Raw genomic sequence first — 21214 nt, forward strand, 5'->3', positions numbered from 1 at the left:
ATCGGTACTAAACCGTGAATTTGTTATAGCCATTCTGTTTTAATTAGTGGCTTTTTTAATTTTACAGTTGCCCAGTTCTTTCTCTATTTCATAACTGGTAGCTTATATTCTTTACAATATCTTAAAATAGGTACAGCAGGTACTAAATTTGTATATCTCAGGCTTATGCAGTCAACCTGTGTCAAGTATACTGGATAAGCTTTCTCAAGGTTGAAATCAACAGAAACGTGAATTGTTTTATAGTACTTATTTGTTTGAGTTCCCTTGCCTATAAAAAATATAACCACACATGGTCATGCAAATCCGGTGTAGATATTAATTTACTTTTTAATTCAAGCCTATAACCTCACCAGAGTCCCTTTGTTTATACAGTATCCAGAGTACCTTTCACAGTGTTCATATATAACATGCACATTATTCCAGTGTTAACAGAGCATTATATTACCTTAGTTCTGTACATGGAAAAACGTGTCTCTTCGGCTGAATTATAAAAATTGCTAATGAGAATGTTGTTTTGGCTAGATTATCTTACTGATAGAGGTTGTTAATATTGTGTGTTGGCTCAAGTTTAAAGAAAGCGATAACAAGAGCATTTGTCTCTAAGTGACAAACTTTTTTTTTTAAAATCTTTTTATTGAACAAACCAGCTCCTCAACATTGCACATCAGGTAGCAGCAGAAATCCATTGGCAAGCTTTGACACAATCAACCATAGTCATATCAAGAAAATCAATCCTACCCGCTACGGCCATCCCTCCCACCCAGCATCGACCCACCCCTAGAACAGACCAATTTCGATCCCCCAATACATACATGTAAGGATAGAACACCCCCCGTCCACACACCCCACTCCCTATGCGGACCTTAGCACCCTACCATAATACAGCTACGCCTCTGGGGAGCTAGCACAGGAGGGGCGCCCCCAGACCCTGCTGTTGTTGGTGCACACCTAACGGCAAGAGACTCCACCCTGTGCCCTCCTCATGTTGGTTCCGCAGTCGACTGCGAATCCAGCCATTCCCCTCTATAGCGCCTCCATCTAAGTGACAAACTTGGTTTCAAAACTTGCATCATAAATATGGTGGAATTCAAGAATTGTGAAGTGTTAATTACCTATATTTTATAGAACAGTTTTGTTCAAATTTTGGGTTGGGTGCAATTGAACTTAAACATGCATACCTTTGCAACTATAATGTGGTCTGTGTACGTCATCTGTTGTAGTGTCATGTAAATATCTGTGCCTTCAAGGTTAGCAATGCTAAAGAGAACGTATAACTAAAACATAGTCTGTTCCATGTGTGCGTGTGTAATCTAGAACAATGCATCATTTCAGCAGCCTAAATTCTGCCATTGTAATTCATGTGGCAGAACCGAAGTATTCCTGAGCTTTAATGTAAACCATGCTCGTCATTCACAGTTTTATTACACATTATTAACTATCCTGTTCTTCTTTTGCCTGTGTTGTCCAATCTAAACTGCTTGCAAATGATCAGGGTTTTCATGATTCCACACATTTCAACTGTATTGTAAGCATATATTAGGATGGATTCTTCTAAGCACAGATTCCTCGCCACTAGAATTGTCCACACTACCAGACTCGATCCAGAGAATTCTTTAGCCGCACTCTCATATTCCATCCAGCTCCACTGTGACTCCATACCCTCTGGAACTAAGGAGAGGAGTTGCATTTAAACAACAACCTTATGCACGCGAATGTCAGCATTTTTTTTCTTCCTGCAAATTTGAGTGTGGATCTAGAGCTCCGTTCCCAACTCGTAGGTCTTCCAATGACTTCCAAAATATTTTTAGACATTGAGCTGTGGAAGATGTCTACCCTCAAAAACATCAGGATTGTTCCATGCCAACAATGCAGGAAGCAGCGGTTGTTCACGGACAAATTACCCTATATTTCTAGAGTTTGGGCTCCTGCTGTGACTCAAAGTTGTGTGCAAAGTATGCCCTCATGCTCTCAAAGCCGATCAGAGTGCGGGAGGGGAAACGCTGTGTTGCCGTGCTTAGGAAAAGGTTGTAGTGAAACAAACAGTCATGCTACAGGTCATGGAGCTGTTCATGATCCGAATCAAGAGGTCTGTCCAAAATGAAGTTCTGTTCTATGCCTTTCAGTAAGGCAAAGTCAAAAATTTACCATAAGCGCGAAAAATAAAAAAAATCATCCCACCACTCAAACGTCTAGTGGGGGCCTCAATCAATAGGTCATTCGCTCCCAGTGTTTCCCAATCCCATACCAGTCCCACATCTAGTGCCTGAGCCTCAAATTCCCTGGGCCCTCATTGGTCCTGCAGCAAATAGATGTCTTCAAAAGTGCTCTGCTGCAAATTTTCCAGGATGCTAAAATCTCCTTCTGGTGTGCCCTTGGGCCCCATGAAGCTGCAAGGGCTCTCAGCTAAACTTCTGCCGGCAGGCCCTGCTCTTGCACCAACGGACCCCTTGGTACCCAATACCGGGCCCGTACTGACTCTGGTCCAGACTTCTACTGCGGCTCCAAGGCATACCAGTGGTTCTTTCAATGCCGGAGGCTATACCTTTCTACCTGTGCTGTGCCTGACACAGTTTCGATGTGAGTCTCTGACCCCGAACCTACATCTTCCCACTACAGACCTATATCGCTCTACAAAATTACTAAAGCACACAGACACATTCTCCTCCTTAGTCTCTTCCTCGAGGCCAGTATTACCAGAGTCAGGCAGCCTAATTCAGTTCTGATTTTGACTTGCTCTGGCCATCCCTCACGACCCTCACAAATTTAATGGTTACAAGAAAGTGGATAACCTCCCCCCAACCCCACAATTGCACTATAAAAGGGCTGTACCTAGACTTGCAACATTCCAGTGTTCTAAATACGTCCCCAGAGTCAAAGCTGTACTCTTCATCTGGGCCACCAACAAAAGAAATAGCCTTTTTCACAGCACAGTGCAAGGAGCAGCAGAAGTCTTGGGCTTACAATTGCCTACGCTTGAAACTAAGGCCAGTTTGCTGACTGAAATCCTTCAATCAAGCCCTAGTTCATCTGTGCCACTATTGCCATTCAATCAGTGAGGCTCTCAAAGATACTAATTACTGCTTGTTCTAAGCAATGCTCGGCTACCTGGCCCTTGGTTGACCCCCAAGGCAGGTGACATAAACCAGCCCCCAATGAGTCCAACTTTTTGAAAGTACACCATAGTCTTGAAAACTGATGGTACAGGAGTCAACTAGTAATGCCATTTCAAATGCCTTTCTAATCAATCTTCCCCAGATAGGGAGTTGAAACATTGATGATTTTGGCAACCAAACAGTTTCCTCAGTTAGCTTAACTGTGCAATCCTTAAGGTCAGTGTACCTTTTGGACATGTGCCCATGCCTTTTGGAACATGGTCATTGACATCTTGCCAGCCTCTCTACCACATACTGTTCATATGGGATCATTTGGGCCAGAGTATGTGTTTTATGCTGGCTTGGACAACACAGATTGTAGAGGCAGTGATATTGGCATCAGTGTTGTGCTTGGACCATATGCTTCAATGCAGTCAATTGGGTTTTTAGGATATGTTCAAGCTCCCATACTTAATGGATGTTCCCTTAGACGGATCAAGACTGTTCATAGACATGGCTAACTTGGTTCTTGAGTAAATTAAAGAAGGTTGCAGCACGGTAAGATATTTGGGGTTGTTATTACCAGCCAGACAATTTCATTAGAAGTACAGAAAATTAAGGGGCTAATCAAGAGGCCTAGCTTATTGGCAGCCTCATTGTTACCAGCTTGTGCAGCAACGCAGTCTATTCTTTCCAGGCAGAGGATGCGGTGGTTGTCAAGTCTTTTCACACCTGCAAGAACTGCAAACATTTAGCTACTCCTCCCCTGCTGTAGCAGTTTCCAAGCCAATTTGATTTGCCCTCACTTACTCACAACCAGCCACTTGTGAGCAGTATACAACATTTCCTTCCCACCTGGAGTATGAAGAAACAGTGCAAATAGAAGACTTCACTCCTGCAGGGGAGTGTTCACTATTTGATTTGATTTTAGGTTTTCTAGAGCGCGCAGCTACCCTAGGGCATCCCGGCGCTAAAAGAGAGACCACGGTACTGAGGGAAGGAAGGGTCAGGGAGACGAGCTCAGGGGAAAAGTAGGGTTTTTAGGCGTTTCCTAAACCTGAGGTGGTTATGTTCTTGCCTCAGGGAGAGGTATTGAATACATATACACTCATTACCTAACCAATGTATTTGATTAAGTTGGATATCCTTGTGGATCTGCTTGGAAATGGATAAGTCCCTGCTTTTCATCCAGTGTTATACATCTCTAATTTCTAGAGTATGTATTGTGGGTCTGTGGACTAATCCGGGATCCAGTATTTGTTTCTCTATATTTGTTTCCATTTGCCTCCGCCTTAGTTCGCTTCCTCTCCTTAGCTTTTCATGTGAACTTTCTATATGATCTGAAACTGAAAGGTTTGTTAGTGTCCATACTGTCTGACAAAATGTTCAGAAAGAAGATTATTGTTGTCGAGCATATTTATATTCCTTCAGTGCTCTTTAAGGCAAATTGAGGTGATGTACTCGCTGCAGCTGAAAGAAGTGAGAGTTTGCCCTAGGTGGCAAATCACAAGCCCTTTGTTCCCCTTGACAAGCATTGACCATTGTCTTCCAGAAACGTGTGAAAGCTTTATTAATTGCAATTTGGGACCTAGTGCACCCTTTGAGGCCTTAAGCTGGAGTATAGACCTTATGACCATAGTGTCTTCTCCCATTTCAAAATAGTCATCTTACTCCTGTGCTTACACCAGCATCATATAGAGCACTGACTGGAACAGTTGCCAGCCTTACACATGCTCATCCTTTTCTGGGTGTTCTAATTTGTGGAATAAACAGGATACATACCTTCCACTGTTCTCTTTGACAAGCTACTCACAGAGAGCTGACTCAGAGAAGTTGATTTACAACGTATTTTTCCCTAAACTGTAAACAATACATCTGTCTTGTATTAACGGTTATCTTGTGGCTTTCATTACTCTCAGTTAATCAAAATCTCTAAGTCAGTCAGGACTTCACTTCTGTGAGATTCTTAGTAAACAATGTCCTTTCCCCCATGGAATGAGTTTCATCTGTAAGTCGGGTCACTCACAATTGTTCTGTGCTTTTTAGTTGGTTAGGCTTTTGGTGTTTTTTTCTGGGGAGAATAAAAAATTAGGTTTTAGCCCTGCTCAGTATGGCTAGGTCTATACTTCATGCCTTCTCTCCAGATCAGGAGATCTGAAAGAGACACGTTAGTGATAGATACCTTACCTTAGAATATCCCCAGGCGTCAGACTGTATCCAGAAAGTTTTGCAAGCAGTATCCCTGCACGTCAGTCGGTGGCGTCCTGCGGCTCCGTGTCCGTCGTGTAAGCGCCGAGATGACGTCACGGAGACTACTTAGGCGCCACCCATGCGCGCTGAGGTCAGTTCTTTCTTTTTCCGCACCAGCAAGCGCAGATCCGGATAGAGCACGTACATTAGTTGCTTTTTGACTACTCTTTTGAGACTTTTGTCTCCCTTTTTTCTCCTGGTGCACGTAGGGATGCCTGGTTTTAAGTCCTGTGGGGCCTGCCTTCGCAATATGTCGGTGGCGTACCCTCATGATTTTTGCCTCTACTACCTGGAGACCGACCACGACTCCTAGACCTGTTGTGCTATGGCCCCGAAGGCCTTGAGGGAGATTCGCAGGAAGCTGCTGGAGGCCCGGCACTCGTCCTGACGCAGCTCTGGGTCCCATGACCGCTCGCAGGGCCACAGTCGTCGCTCCTCCTGCCCATAGTCTTCGCCCTCGGATTCCAGTAAGCGGCGACTTAAAAAGAAGTCGAAGAAGCGTGTTTGCTCTCCGACGTCCCCCCGTCGGTCCTCGGATGCGGACGACGGGGACAGGGGTTCTGCCCCTGCGGCTCCCTTGGAGCCTGGGAGTTCCGCGGTCTACCCGACTTACCCGGGTCCGTCGGCGACTCCCGAACAGGTGCAAGAGTTTCTTGCCACCATGGACTGCCTTTTTAGGCCTTCGGGCCCAGAGGTCTGGTGTTCAGATCCTGTTGGCCCGCTTGCCCCACCGGCGGATCCGGCTTCAGCGCCACAGAATCCTACGCTGTTGGCTCTGGCTCTGCTGGCTCCGGCCCCAGCGCCGCCCTCGGCTCCTCCACTGGCGCTGCAGTGGGTGCAGTTTGTTCCGCCCTTGCCCCGGTTCCAGGACCATTTGGTTCCTGCCTGGGATCCGCATTTCCTCCGCCTATGATGGAGGAGGGCGCTTCCTACATGATGGTGCTCCATCGGACTGCTGAGGTCCTCAACCTCGACCTTCCTACGGTGGCCCTTAAAACTAACCTCCTCGCCGAGGTGCTCCAGACGGCGTCGACTTAGTCGAAGCCGCTGCTTCCCTTCAATGATGCCCTCACCGTCGTCCCATTGAGCACTTGGTCGCGGCTAGCCACGGGGGCCTCTGTGGATGAGAATGTCGCCAGGCGTCACCGCCCGGCGCCTGGTGACCCCACCTTTCTCACCACTCATCCGACGCCTGAGATCCTGGTCATCCAAGCCTTGACGTCGCAGAGTGTCTGCTCCGCCGAATAAGAACTCTAAGAAGCTAGAGCAGTTCGGTAAGCGGTTTTTCTCTTCGGCCAGCTTGGGGCTGCAGTCGGTGAACACCGCCTGCTTATTAGGCTGCTATTCCCAAGCGGTGTGGGATACCGTTGCTCAGGTGTTGCCACAGTGTCCTGAGGAGGTTCAGGCTGTTCTTTCCCAAGCGGTTGCTGAGGGTAAGGATGCAGCTAAGTTCGCCATTCGGTGTGGTTTGGACACCGCTGACTCGTTGGGCAGGGCGATTTCTACGACTGTGGCGCTGCGTCACCACGCCTGGCTGCGTTCTACTGTGTTCTCGCCCGATGTCCAGAACTCGCTCATGGACATGCCCTTTGATGGCACTCGCCTGTTTGGCGATAAGGCCGACAATGCACTGGAGCGTTTAAGGACTCGCAGGCCACGGCCTTTCTGCGAAGAACCCGGCCACTCCTGGTTTTCGTTCCTTTCGTGGCCATGGCAGGGGCGCCCAGGCACGTTCCTCCAGCAAGCCTGTGCAGAGCCAGCCTCAGCGCGGCCACAGCTTCTGCATGGGCGGGTCTGGGAATCAGCGTGGGGGTCAGTCCACCTCCTCCCCCGCTGCTTCTACCTCCAAACCTTCCTAATCCTAACTTTGTGGAGCACCCCACGCCGGTGGGTGGTAGGATCCGCCACCACCTCCCTCTCTGGCACGATAACACATCGGACAAGTGGGTGTTGCAGATCATCCTCTGGGGTTACTCCCTTCCGTTTCAGTCCTTCCCTCCAGCCATGCCACCTCAGTGCCACCACATGTCGGGGTATCACTTGGTGCTTCTCCAGCAGGAAGTCATGGCCCTCTTAGCCAAGGGGGCCATTGAGTGCGTTCCCGGGCCGGAAGTAGGGAGTGGTTGTTATTCCCACTACTTTCTGGTCCCCAAGAAGGACAAGGGGGTCCTGCGCCCCATCTTGGACCTCCGTAACGCCAATTGCTTCCTCCGGAAGGAGAAATTCAAAATGCTGACTTTGGCTAAGGTCCTGGCTGCCCTCGACCCTGGAGACTGGATGGTAGCGTTGGACTTGCAGGACGCATATTTTCACATCCTCGTCCTGCCGGAGCCCACCTGTCTTACCTGTGGTTCACGGTAGGCCAGGAGCATTTTCAGTTTGCCGTGCTCCCCTTCGTCCTTTCCAACGCCCCTCGGGTGTTCGCAAAAGGGATGGCGGTGGTCGCAGCTCACCTGCGCAGGTCAGGGGTGTCAGTCTTCCCTTACCTCGACGACTGGTTGTTGAAGGCGGGCTCGCCCCAGGCGGTCGTCAACCACCTTCAGACTACGGCCGACCTCCTACATTTGCTGGGGTTCTCCATCAACATGCCGAAGTCACACCTGAGTCCCTCTCAGAAGCTCCCCTTCATCTGAGCGGTTCTGGATTCGACGCTGTTTCGGGTTTATCCTCCCGAACAGCGAGTCCGGGATATTCAGGCTATGATTCCGATCTTTCAGCCTCTGTCCCGGGTTTCAGTCAGGATGACCCTCCGGCTTCTGGGCCTGATGGCCTCCTGCATCCTGCTGGTGACACATACCAGATGGCATATGCAGGCTCTGCAGTGGGACCTGAAGTTCCAGTGGGCGCAGCATCAGGGCAACCTGTCCGATCAGGTCCAGATCTTGAAGGGCACTGCACGACAATTGCAGTGGTGGTTCACGAATAGCGATTGAGTCAATGGCAGATCCCTCTTCCTTCCCCAACCGCAGCAGACAGTGGTGACGACTGTGTCCCTCCTGGGATGGGGAGGCCACTTGGGAGAGGCGGAGATCAGAGGCCTTTGGTCTCCGGCGGAGTCCAGGCTCTATATCAACCTTTTGGAGCTTCTGGCGACCCGACTTGCACTGAAGGCATTCCTTCCCTCTGTCTGGGGAAGTGTGGTGCACGTGTTCACGGACAACACCACCGTCATGTGGTATTGCAACAAACAGGGAGGGGTGGGGTCCCGGACCCTATGTCAGGAGGCTCTGCGCCTCTGGACATGGCTGGAACATCAAGGCATTTCCCTGGTAGTTCAACACCTGGCAGGTTCTCTGAACGCCAGGGTGGACAAACTCAGCCGCCAGTGCTTGATGGATCACGAATGGCGTCTGAACTCGAACGCGGTGCAAGGTCTCTTTCTGCAGTGGGGAGAGCCTTGGTTAGATCTATTCGCCACCAAAGAGAATGTGCAATGTCATCAGTTCTGCGCGTTGGAATTTCCAAAACAGCACTCGATCGGCACGCTTTTCGTCGCGAGTGGATTTGCAGTCTGTCGTACGCCTTTCTGCCTATACCACTTCTGCCCAGAGTGCTGAAGAAGATTCGGCGCGACCGGGCCCAAGTCATCCTTGTGGCTCCAGATTGGGCACGAAGATCCTGGTATCCCAAGCTACTCAGCATGGCGATCAATCCCTCGATCCGTCTACCTCTTGGGAGGATCTTCTGTCGCAGCAGCAGGGGACGGTCCTCAACCCGAACCTGGCCAGCCTCCACCTCCATGCATGGAGATTGAGCGGCGACAGTTGACTTCTTTCGATCTTCCTGCTGAAGTCTGTGACGTCTTTCTGGTAGCCAGGTGCCCCTTCACTAAAATGATATACGACTGCAGGTGGAACAAGTTTGTGGCACAGTTAACAGCAAAGTCTGTGTATCCGCTTTATGCCCATCTTTCTGAATTCCTTCTGATCCTTCTTTCTTTGGCCCAGCAGCTCTGGGCACTATCAAAGGTTATCTTTCGGCCATCTCCGCCTTTCTATGGCTTCCAGATCAGCCTTCTCTTTTTAAGTCCCCAGTTATTAACCGTTTTCTGAAAGGCATTACACAAATGTTTCCTCCCGTGCCCGTCATTATGCCTCAATGGGACTTCAATCTTGCCTTGATATATCTGATGCCTCGCAGTGGGTCGTTATGTGCATCAAAGCATGTTACTCCTTGGCTAAGAAGGAGCCTCCTGTGGGGCTGCATGCCCATTCTACCAGGGCAACTGCAGCCATTACTGCCTTGGGATGCGGCGTTCCCTTGCAGGACATTTGTCAGGCAGCTACGTGGGCCTCGCTGCACATGTTTACCAAGCGTACTGCCTTGACAGTCCGGTCCGGAGAGACAGCTTCTTTGGCCGTTCTGTTCTCAGTGACTTCCTGGCGTAATTTTGTTCACAGACCCACCACCGGGGTTGGTATTGCTGGGGTATCTATTCTAAGGTAAGAAATCTATCACTAACGTGTCTCTTTCAGATGCACAAGTTACTAGAGACATTAGTGATAGATTTCTTACCACCCCACCCATCCTCCCCGTTCTGCGAACTGATTACTAGGGTTAAGGACATCTCTTTCAGGGCTCTAGTTTCATGGTCAGTTTCTTGCATGGCTCTGCGTTCCTGGCGCGGAAAGTCATGTACAGAACTGACATCAGTGCCAATGGGTGGCGCCTAAGTAATCTCTGTGATGTCATCTCTGCGCTTACGACGCCAGCGACGGACGCGGAGACGCAGGACGCCACCTACAGATGCGCAGGGGTACTGCTAGCAAAACTTTCCGGATCCAGTCTGACGCCTGGGGATATTCTAAGGTAAGAAATCTATCACTAACTAATGTCTCTTAAAGATATATCGTTACACAAGTAGTATCTTGTGCATCTTGAAGTCAGTCCTTCTCCACCACTGGAGAATAAGCCCAACCATTTTTGGAACTTTCAGATTTTTTCAGTAAAACACTTTAGTCTCCATCCTGACTTGTTCTCCTTTTGTATTTTACAGTTTGATAGTGTTTTACTTTGTAAATTGCTAAGACCCGTTGAGTCTGATATAAATGGACTGCATGTATCTAGGATATTTAGTGTGTCCCCTGGTAGAGCTGCGACCTGGCGGCAAAGTTATGTTCAAGTACACTTTGTATTAGCAGTAGGTAATGGTGAACACCACAGTGATATGAATTAGAGGTACCTGCCCTCTATCTGTGGCACTCCCCACTTTCACTTAGATGTGATACAGGAATAGTAACATCTGCAGAACTATGTTGTATATCTGTCGTTGAGGTAAGATTTCCGTCTGCTCTTCAGGGCAGGGTACTTATTTTTGGGATTCATTTATATGTCCTGGTTTGATAGAAACCACCATCTTTCTGTTCTACATGCTAGAACATGACAAAGAATTGAAAATAAAGCTAAGGGCAGCAATCGCATATACAGCGGAACGGTGGGTGTTCACCAGCTGTATTGATATTCACATAAAGTCAGGATGAAACTGCTGTGCCTAGATCTCTTACTGGGATTGAGGAAATCTAGGCCTAAGGACACACATTTGTGAGGCTATTTTGCCCCTCTCAGAAAGTGGGACCAGTATGTTTAGTTACAAAGGTGCAAAGGATGCAACCCATGGACAATGATATTGCAGCACTAATCAAGAGATACAAAATGTTCTGTCTAAAGCATATCAATTCTGTAGGTTTCTGTTTGCTCCCTGCTGCAATTTGCTGCAAATACAGGGATGATGGCCTGCAAAAGTCAGCAGACCTCCGTCCTTGCATTTGCATTCCTATACCAATAACACTTTTTAAAAAAGAGCCCTCGTCCTGTAAAGCATTCAGTAAAACCTTTTGGGCAACATGCAGCAGTCCCCAGACTTCTGTCTGCTCCCCTGAGGCTGCTTGACAAGATTCGCGAAAGGGAAATTCTCCAAGGTGAATCAGTTACCACACCCAACTCCGGCATCAGTATTTATGCTATGAATTGCTATAACAGTTGCCTTGAAAAACCACTAATGAATGTAACTGCTAATCACAGCAACGGATGCTCCTCTCAAGTCCCTGCTTAATTGTGATTCGTAAGGATTTGCAAGATGCTTTTTGCAAGTCAGAAAGGCTTGCCTATCTTGCAAAATGTGTTTTGAATCATTGTCCCTTGGCAATTGCTGGCTTTGTTACTTCAAAATGCAGTGATACATTGGGCGATAATTGGTTGTTCTGAGCAATCTTTAACTTATGCCAGCCAGTGTTTTTTCATAAACGTTTCATATATATCTCAACACTGAGCATAGTCTACAGTCAGCACAGTACTGTTGTTTCCCTTTCTTGCAAAGCAGGTATGTAGATAATTACTATCCAACATGTATGACAGATGCGCTCATACATACCTCATTAAGCAAAGGTATAAGCATTTTACCCCCCTATAAGAGATGGACCTACTGAGAGCCCTTTGGAGGTAGAACAAAATGTAGGCTATTATCCAGGAGCCGATCTGAAGATGCATTGTGTAGTGAGGATACGGTTCTGCCTGCACACATTGTATGTTAGCATAAGTGAGTTAGTTGCTCAAAAGCCATTTTGCCGCTTCTGCACACGACACTACATGTCTCAGTTTTTATAAAGACAAAATGCTTGCTTGGCTTCACATGAGAACGGTCTGTTTTTCACATCTCTAGACTCACACTGCGACCTCAAGTCTGGACAAAGTGTTCAAGGTTAAAATAACAATGTATGCTGTTGATGCAGGTTGATCGGCCCAGGCTCTAGACCCAACATTAACACAGCTGCTCATTTCTGAAACTCAGTGCTTTTAATATTGCACTGCATGCATTAGACAGGCACCTTTGGAGAAAATCTTTCCATCGACGAAGAGCTGTGTTGATCTGGGATGTGTTTCACTTCACCTGATCTTGGGGGTATGGGGTACACCGTTTTAGCCTAGCGATCTTCTGTTATTATAATACATAGCTCCTAGCAAGGGGCGGTTGGTACACACGGCACTATAGACCTAGTTCCACTATCATTATATTAGGATTTCTCCCTTTGTATTTTATGGAACTGTAACTGTAAGGCCCGGGTAATTTCTAGCCTTTCCTAAGACTAAAAGTGACTATAATCTACTATCATTTCAGTCTTAGCAACCTTTTCGTTTATTAATAGGGCTTAGCTATGCGCTTTGACAGGGTTTAGCGCCTTTTTACCGTTAGTTAGGCCTGTAGGCCCAAAACCAGAGAGCAGCCATTTTGGATGGCTGTCTCATCCATTTTAGATAGCTTCCTCGTCTGTGCGAGGTGCTTCCAGAGCAAAGGCAATGTTTAGAGTTAACTTATTATTCGCTAGTAGGAAAACCGGTCGAGACCGGCCCTTATCGAAGGAATGTATTTTGTTCACTGGTGGAAGACGCAACAAGCAGGTGGCCACTGCCGACGGCGTGAGAAGCCAGAGACTGGTACAGGAATTTGGTGGGAGTCGGCCTACGATTGGAAATTTCCATAGAGAAAGGGAGAGATATATTATCAGAGAGCAAGGAGCAGTTAGAGAGAGAGCAACGTGTGGAGCAGACCGATGAAGTTGGTCCGAGAGCTGGTGATTAATTGCTAGCTTTTACTGAAGAGGAGAATCCTGTAAGGTCAACATGCAGGAGTGGTAGAAACAGAGCGAGTCCAGAAGAGGGTTCGAGTTTTGGAACCAAGGCAGCGTAGGCGAGGCGTAGCGGTGCAGACGTGTATTCGTGAGCCATAGAGGGAGAGCAGAGTCCCGAGCGAGTGAAGACCCAAGACAGAGAGAGAGGGATCAGCTCCGCTGCTGAGATGGAAAGACGCACGTTTAAGGTGAGGCGTTCTAAGCTAGTGTAGAAAACATATAACTAATAATCCATTTTTCCTCCTTTCTTAGGTTGTAGATGATGGCTAATTGCAACTATGATTATCTTGCTAATGATGTGTCTAATTGTATAAATAAATGATATAATATCCGATTCATATGTTTGAGTGTTGTTTCCAAGACAGGACTAACCTTTCTTTTTAACCAGATACTGGCAGGTTAGCAGGTGAGTGTACCCTTCTAGCAGGTAACTGAGAAATGAGAGATTGTGTAGCCTATGGCTGGAAGGAACTCCCAAATGTTCTAATCAGATAGCTCTTCTAAATTAAGAATAGTAAATATCGTCGGTGTACCTTAGGTGTACCGCCGATCCCTATAGAATACGCCATTGGGGAATAACAGGTTCACCAGTGGGAAGTATAGATGATATTGATCCTAAGAGTTAGGGAACCGTCTGGCGACGTTAAATCAAAAGTCTGGCGACTCTAAATCAGAAAAGTCTGGCGACTCTAAATCAGAAAAGTCTGGCGACTCTAAATCAGAAAAGTCTGACGACTCTAAATCAGAAAAGTCTGGCGACTCTAAATCAGAAAAGTCTGGCGACTCTAAATCAGAAAAGTCTGGCGACCAAATACTGCCCTCCGATGCAAGAGGGGGTAGGTTGGCCCAGGTCAGATTGCCGTGGGGCTAAAAAGTAAGAATCATAGGATATAATACATGGAATTCCTTAGATGTTAGCTATATCTCTAATTGTATAGGCTTGTAAATAGCCTCATTTCACCTTCTCAGGTGAGTCTTCTAAATGTCTTGTAAATAGCGGCCTGAGAAGAGTGTGTTTGCGTGACGATTGGGTTGGCTACGGTTGGTAGTCTGTTTGGTCTGAGAATCCGGTCGTTACAGTAACAATGCTGATTGTATTGATTTTATGCATCTTTTTACTTATGTTAGCAAAGATACTTCATCTTAGAGCATGTTGTTGAAATAAACATTTTAAACTATACCGTGTCTCTGATTACTCACGTTGTTGACATTTATGAGAATAAAAACGAAAGTGTGTTCTTGATTCCCACTATTCCTGAGAGGTACCTAAGTCGCTTGTTCTGGGATGTCTAATCATTGGTAGCTTCGCTGTAGTACGGAGAACGAGTGAGACACTGATGCTAGTCGGATTGGGGTTCTGGGCACTGAGGTGAGTTTTTGGTACACCACAATACACTGAGGTTCTGGTTTGCTGTGCATAGTTCTGTGCATGAGCAGAATCCCCGCAACAATTGCTTCATCAATTCATTATTCCTAGGAACTTAATCTACAAGCTTCATGGTCATCTCCCCAAATAGACCACATCATAAACTTCTAGGCATACATTCAGTAATCATTGATGCGTGAATGGCGAAGTTAGCTAGGTTAGGATTAGCACTTTTACTGTTAAACACAATACCGCTGTATGGGTTCTGTTGTAAAGCATTGAAAGGATGACTCTGTATTTAGGGTGGAATATAATAATGTCCTACTCTGCCTAAGGTGTGTTTCTTACAAATTACCAAGTCTAGAAAGCGTATAATTCTCTACAGATCCCCACTTACACTTTCTAGTGGCTTAACTCCGCTTGTCTCTCCGCATTGTTTGTCCAAAAACAATTAATGTTTAGCGTTTGTTGCTCTACCAGATAGTCGTACCCTTCAATACATTGCTGTAAGGTACAGAATCAGAAATGGCTATCTGCGCTTTGTAATCTAAGATTGATAGTTGTCCTGTCTTATGTATGTGGAATAGTCTCAGTAAAGCAATCGAAGCTCTAGTAGTTTCATACTGAATTCTGATCTGTTTCAGGTTTGCTGGAGCATTCACACTCAGGCAACGCATGTTAAATTTTGTACAGAACATCCAGTACTACATGATGTTTGAGGTGATGGAACCCACATGGCATATCTTGGAGAAAAATCTAAAATCGGTAAGTCCTCTAGAAAGAGCACTGTATATGTACTTAACTGTATGACGGCATATCTGGTTTAGGATAGTTATTTTGTTAGAAGACACTTTCGATATGCCATTCAGTGTTAAGAAAGTTCTTCTTATAGCTTATAAAGTATTATTTACGAAAAAGAAAGCTCCACTTTTTGTCTGTGTTTAGGATACATAAGAATGACATTCGAAGTGGGGATCTGAGCTTGGTGTTCATAAGGGGGAGAACCATGCAGAGTGGTACTTGGTGATGGACGGAGCATCTGAACCAATCAAACACTCACACCCAATCAACAGATCTGGGTTTAATCCATCACCGTTCTTTAACCCACTCTGCCACCCCAGTTCAGACATGGCCATATGCAAATCAGTCTGACCCTGTGCCTCATGGGAACAGTCCAGCCCGAACTGCCAAGCCATGCCTTCCCTGGACCGGAAACAAGCTTCCAAGGACCGGTTTCTGGCATTTCAGCCGTCTTCAGCCCGGCTTGCTTGAATCCAGTGGCAAAGTGAGCAAGGGTCTCACGTCTGAGCATACCCTGCCAACTTATGGCGAACAAAGTGGTACAAAAGGGGGTGGTGATGGACGGAGCATCTGAACCAATCAAACACTCACACCCAGTCAACAGATCTGGGTTTAATCCGTCACCGTTCTTTAGCCCACTCTGCCACCCCAGTTCAGACAAGGCCATATGCAGATCAGTCTGACCCTGTGCCTCATGGGAACAGTCCAGCCCGAACTGCCTAACCATGCCTTCCCTGGACCGGAAACAAGCTTCGGAGGACCGGTTTCTGGCATTTTAGCCGTCTTCAGCCCGGCTTGCTTGAATCCCGTGACAAAGTGAGGAGAACCATGCAGAGACAGTATTACAGAGAGCTCCACCAAGTGTCTTTGAATGGACCCAAAATTATTAAGTAATAGAGAGACCGCAGCTTCATGTCAAAGAGTTTTTGATCCGTGAGGCTGAAGTGAGAATAGCTCTGGTTGTGTTTGGTGAGCGCGCAGCTTACAAGACATGGTACTGGTAGAGCTCAGTTTAGTACTGATGAGTTTTCAGCTGTTCAGAAGAATTGGAGCGTGTTCACATTCATGCATAGACCATTAGACTGCAGCACTTGGGAGAGCTCAGCTTTGCATAAGCAAATTTAGGTCCTGGAGTATGTAGCACAAGGAAGAGATATAATTGCTGCCAGTAACTTGGGGACCATGAGGCTGAAATACTGGAAGTGTGAGCCACAGTTGTGTATGAGGTTTATGTTCTGTGAGAATGCTGCATTCTTGCAGTGTGCGAGACCCAAAGGGTTTTAGTGCTGTGGAGAGGACAGCTTAGTTGGCACCAAGTGTGGGTCTCTAATGCCTCTAGTAACAGGTACATTTTGTTTTGATTTCAGAGTGTGAGATGCCTGAATCTCTAGTAACATTAAGTATCATTAACATTAGCCCATTTGAGAAGAGTAATGGTGCATCATATGTTCACTCACCACAGGCATCTAACATAGATGAGGTTCTGCGGCACCACACCAGTTTTCTGGATAACTGCTTAAAAGATTGCATGCTGACAAACCCTGATCTTCTCAAGATCTTCTCCAAGCTGATGTCTGTCTGCGTCATGTTCACAAACTGTATGCAGGTGAGTCTTTTAAAAAAAAGTGCAGTTGGGTCCCATGTATGTACTGTGTGCTAGTTCATACTACTCGCACACTATGTGCAGTACTTGTCCACCTACTCACAAGCCTAGTCAGTAACTGCAAACATGTCCTTTTCACAAACAGACTGAAGCTATGTCTTTCCAACAGTGCAGGTCTTTCTTTATGGCAATCACATTTACACTGAGGATTATTTATAGCTACCTTTCCACTCCCCAATCAGCCTGTTTTTATTTTCAATTGTGACAAGATGATTATATTAGCTATTCCCAGTTTTGTGCTGAGGTGGATCCCTATTAAATCTCAACCATTCTTCGGTGATATGGCAAGTTAGAAAGCACTAAATTATGGGTCATGTTGCACACTGTGCACCCCAGAATGTCCTTCAACATGGTTTCGTCTTGCAACGAGCATTGTTACGCATTTACCAATGTCAAATAGTTGTTTTGAGTATTTCTGGCAATGTTATGTACATTGTGCACTGTGAACCATAACTATTGATTTTCGCTTATTTCAAACATTTGAGGCAAAACCATAACTCATTTTTAACTGTTTTTTTTCCAGTGAATTCTGAGGTACTTTTTATGGTCTTCGTTATTTCCAACCCAGACTGCAATCAACTTGCAGTGGGTGGCAAAACCCAGTGGGTTGGCTGTAGGTCTGGGCTTCTGGTTCACAAGTCTTTTGGCAGTGCACAGTGGGGATTCCATCACAGAGCCTGCTGTGTGGCCAGGCCCTGCATCCAAACCGCTGTCGGTGGCCAACCCCCATTTGGTATGGTCTTTGGCCGTGTGCAGCGGTGAGCGGTAAGCGTATCCATCTGCACCCTCCCTCTGCAGGCATCCAACCCCTGGTGCAGACAGCCTTCATAGGCTTGTGACTAAGCCCTGCGCCTCTCCCATCATGTGCACTGTACCTCCGTTGCTCAAACAAATCCACAACACAGGTCCTTTGTCTCTCCCTTTGTAGTCTTTTTTTTCTCTGCCTTCCTTTCTCTCACACCATTTCTGTCTTATTCTTTTTAATCCTTTGTGAAAATGGAAAATCAAATCCACAATTTTTTCCCCTCAAAATAAAAGACAAATCCACAACTTAAAATTGTTCAATCATACTATTTTTGCTGCTTCTCCTTGTGTAGTACTAAAGCTTTCCATGCCTCTGATTCTCCCTAAATCCCCAGCACTTTCTTGTGGTATACCACTCAGTGTGATCCCTCCCCATTTCTGATGAAATTATATTTCCACAGTGCACAAATTGCAAATCAGGTCCGACTTTAAAAATGGCTGGGAAAATGAATTGCAGAGCCCTTCTGCAGCCTCTCGCATTTGTCAATTTTTTTTAAAAGGTGAGTTACAGGAGTCGGGAATCACAATTCAGTATTCTAAACAGATATACAAAAGCGTTAACCTTTTCAAGCCAAAGGGCACCCTTTTTAAATGTCTAAATCCCAGACACTGAATTTACTACAAAGAAACAAAAGCACACTTTCTACTTTTATGCCAAATTTGGTGTCAATCTGTTCAGCGGTTTGGGCTGTAGCAGCTAAATTGGAAACACATATATGTTCGGTGGCATGTGTGGCTGCAGATACACATGCTGTGCATACTCCTGCCATCTGCTGTTGGGTTCGGAGTTGTGCGAGTAGTTTCTCTTCAAAGAATTCTTTCAAGGCTCAATGTAGAGTGATTCCTCCTGTCGGTGATACTGTGCAGGGGCGTCAACTCCTTTCTTAGTTTGTTTTCTCTCTGCCATCTGGATCGGACATGTGTGCATCCCCTTCATGTTTGATTACCATTCAGTATGACTTCTTGGTCCTGTCCAGTCTTTGATGGTATACTTATTTCAATCACACTTTTCCATTACTGCGCCGCTTCAAATACGCAGATTCAGTCACCGAATGATCCCCCCTCGAGCCTACCATCCACATGCATCATTGGCGCTGAAGATGTCTTACTAATGGAACAGATACCTTTTCGATTTTGCCCACAGTGTCACACCAAACACCCGCACACAGACCAACATCTTGTGTGCAATCTTTCCTTTCGCCCGATCGTGAGGCTGATTGTGACCCCTGCAAGTCTTTCCGATTAAAAAAAAAAAAAAGACTCTCCGAGATCAAACTGAAGACGATCTTCTGACATTTTCGGAGGAGAGCATGCCAAGGATGAGCATGCTGCTGAGGAGGAAGAGGAAGCTTGCTCTGTGGAGGAAATTTCTGCCTCTGACATGGAGAAAGAATTGGAGTACACCCTGCCACTTGCCTGCAGCGCGTGAGTACTGTTGACCCTGACCCTATTCCGCCACCTAAAACGACCTCCAAACCTTTGCCCTTTCCTTTATTAGGGGTCGCCTGACTGCCACTGCCACCAGGCTTACCAGTACTTACTAGGCTCATGGGTCCTCCTTTTGAGCCTTTATGCTCATGCTCTCTTCGATTTCTATCATGGAAAGTGACATTTTTAGGTGCATTTACCTCCCTCCGGCTTATTGGTTAGCTCCAGGCATTTAACCTTAGAAGAACCTTTCTTTCAAATACATTAAGACAAACTGGTTCTTCGTACTAATCCAACATTTCTACCTAAAGTAGACTCCCAGTTTCACTTCAATCAATCTATTGAGCCTTTTTGTTTTTCCATTAACCCTGTTTCAGTTGCAAAAAGAGCTCTCCATACTGTAGATGTAAAAAGAGTGTTTATTTTCTACATAGATAGAACTAAAGCTTTCAGGAAAACGAAAAAACTCTTAGTAGTTGTTTCTCCACCTCATAAAGGCACTCTTATAGCCAAATCAGGCATAGATAGGTGGATAGTCCAATGCATTCAGACTTGTTACATAAAAGCCAAAAGAACTTTACATGTAACACCCAGAGCACATTCCACTCATAAACCAGCATTGAAAATGCAACAGGTCTAGCCTTTGATTAAGTTAAAGCCATTTGCTTTGCTAATGGTATTGTATAGCAAAGCAAATGGCTTTAACTGAATAAAAGGCGAGACCTATTGCATTTTCAATGCTTGTTTTTGATAATTGTCCAAGGGTTGGGCCAGGACTTTTCACTGTGCAGTGTTTACTAACTGAACGCGTACGAGGCTGCTGTATTTCATTTGGTGGCCTCCTTCATTCAGAAAGGCAAGGGATAAAAGCGAGATCAACATTCCTAAAGGGGTGCCAGCGACATGTGCGACTACATTTGAAAGTCATCACTCATTTCCGATATCTGTAGCAAGTATTATGACATTCAAGGATGAACTTTTACTTGTTGGAAAATCTGCCTTTTTTAAATGCACCAAACAAATGCAATTGTGGTTTTAAATGCCAATTTGACACATGTACAAGCTGTGTGCCCATCTCGTGAACTCAGCAGTGTGGCCCACTTAGACGTTCCTGGACATCTTGACATCAGGGCCCACGGCCCTCACAACTTATGGCAGTGTGCCATCCTTTAGTGGTATTTGACTCCCTTACACCTGGCCCAGAGTTCTTGTCTCACACATGAGTTCTGGGGGGCGGGTTGGGTGAGGGGGAGGGTTTGGTGCCCCTTTTACTCAAAATTCACTCCTCTCATCTCATAGTTCGGGTGTTCTGGCAGTGTGCCCCTCTGTTATGCTAAACAGCTACCGGCCCTATCTTCATTCCCACACACAAGTGGTGACAATGTATGTGCTCCTTACTTTTAAAGTGCTCAGTCCCCTCCACACCCACACACACATGTTCTGCTTTCTGCAGTTTTATAAGGACGAACTCGACTCGAAGGAGTTGATCGGAACGCGTCACATGAGCACCAGCTACAGTACACAAGGACACATTGATGTTTTGCAGGCACGGGAACATTAAGTGATTTGCTCAAAATCACACGATGTTGAGCTGACGCCGAGACTCGCATCTGGCTCTCTAGCTCCAAAGCCGGCAGCCCTGGCAGTTACCCAGTTCTAGCAGTGTGCCCCTTACCACACACCAGTTATTAAAGTCTGCCACACAAACATACAGATGCACAAGTTCTGGCGAAAAGTCCTTCTTTTGCACCGCTGCACTCCCTGCCCCTACCTCCACACACACACACACACACACACACACACACACACACTAGCCCTGGCAGTGGCAGCGTGCCCCTCTTCTTTCCCCTCCCTCCCTTCCCACTTACACACACACACACCTGGGCCACGGTTTGCGGCACTATAACCACCTGCACTCAAAGTGCCTCTTCACCCCTTCAGACACCTGTCCTGGCAGCGTGTCCCTCTTCAGCTCCCTTTCTGCCTCACTTCGCACTCAACACCCGAGTTGTGACACTCTTCTCCAGCACTCCCCGACGCACGCTGCTCTGCACTTCAAGCCCTCCCTCCCTCTCTCTCTCTCTTCACACACACCCTGTCCCTCTTTAGCTCCACCGGATCAGAGCCCCAGAGTGGCTCCAAAGGACATGCCTAGCAAACGTCAGGCAGTTTGGCTACTCTTAAC

The 21214-nt window shown here is 46.5% G+C and overlaps 1 protein-coding gene across 2 annotated transcripts in view; it reads left to right on the top strand.

The window, feature by feature from the left end:
* TUBGCP2 (tubulin gamma complex component 2) overlaps positions 1–21214 on the top strand; it is a 376270-nt gene that overhangs the window by 276011 nt on the left and 79045 nt on the right. For both annotated transcript variants that reach the window (XM_078643325.1, XM_078643326.1), the window contains exons 14-15: positions 14978–15098; positions 16597–16740. In XM_078643325.1, coding sequence (XP_078499451.1) covers positions 14978–15098; positions 16597–16740 — 265 coding nt within the window. The remainder of the gene's footprint in view (positions 1–14977; positions 15099–16596; positions 16741–21214) is intronic.

Source organism: Lissotriton helveticus, chromosome 5_1 (genome assembly GCF_964261635.1).
Source record: "Lissotriton helveticus chromosome 5_1, aLisHel1.1, whole genome shotgun sequence".
Taxonomy (NCBI): domain Eukaryota; kingdom Metazoa; phylum Chordata; class Amphibia; order Caudata; family Salamandridae; genus Lissotriton; species Lissotriton helveticus.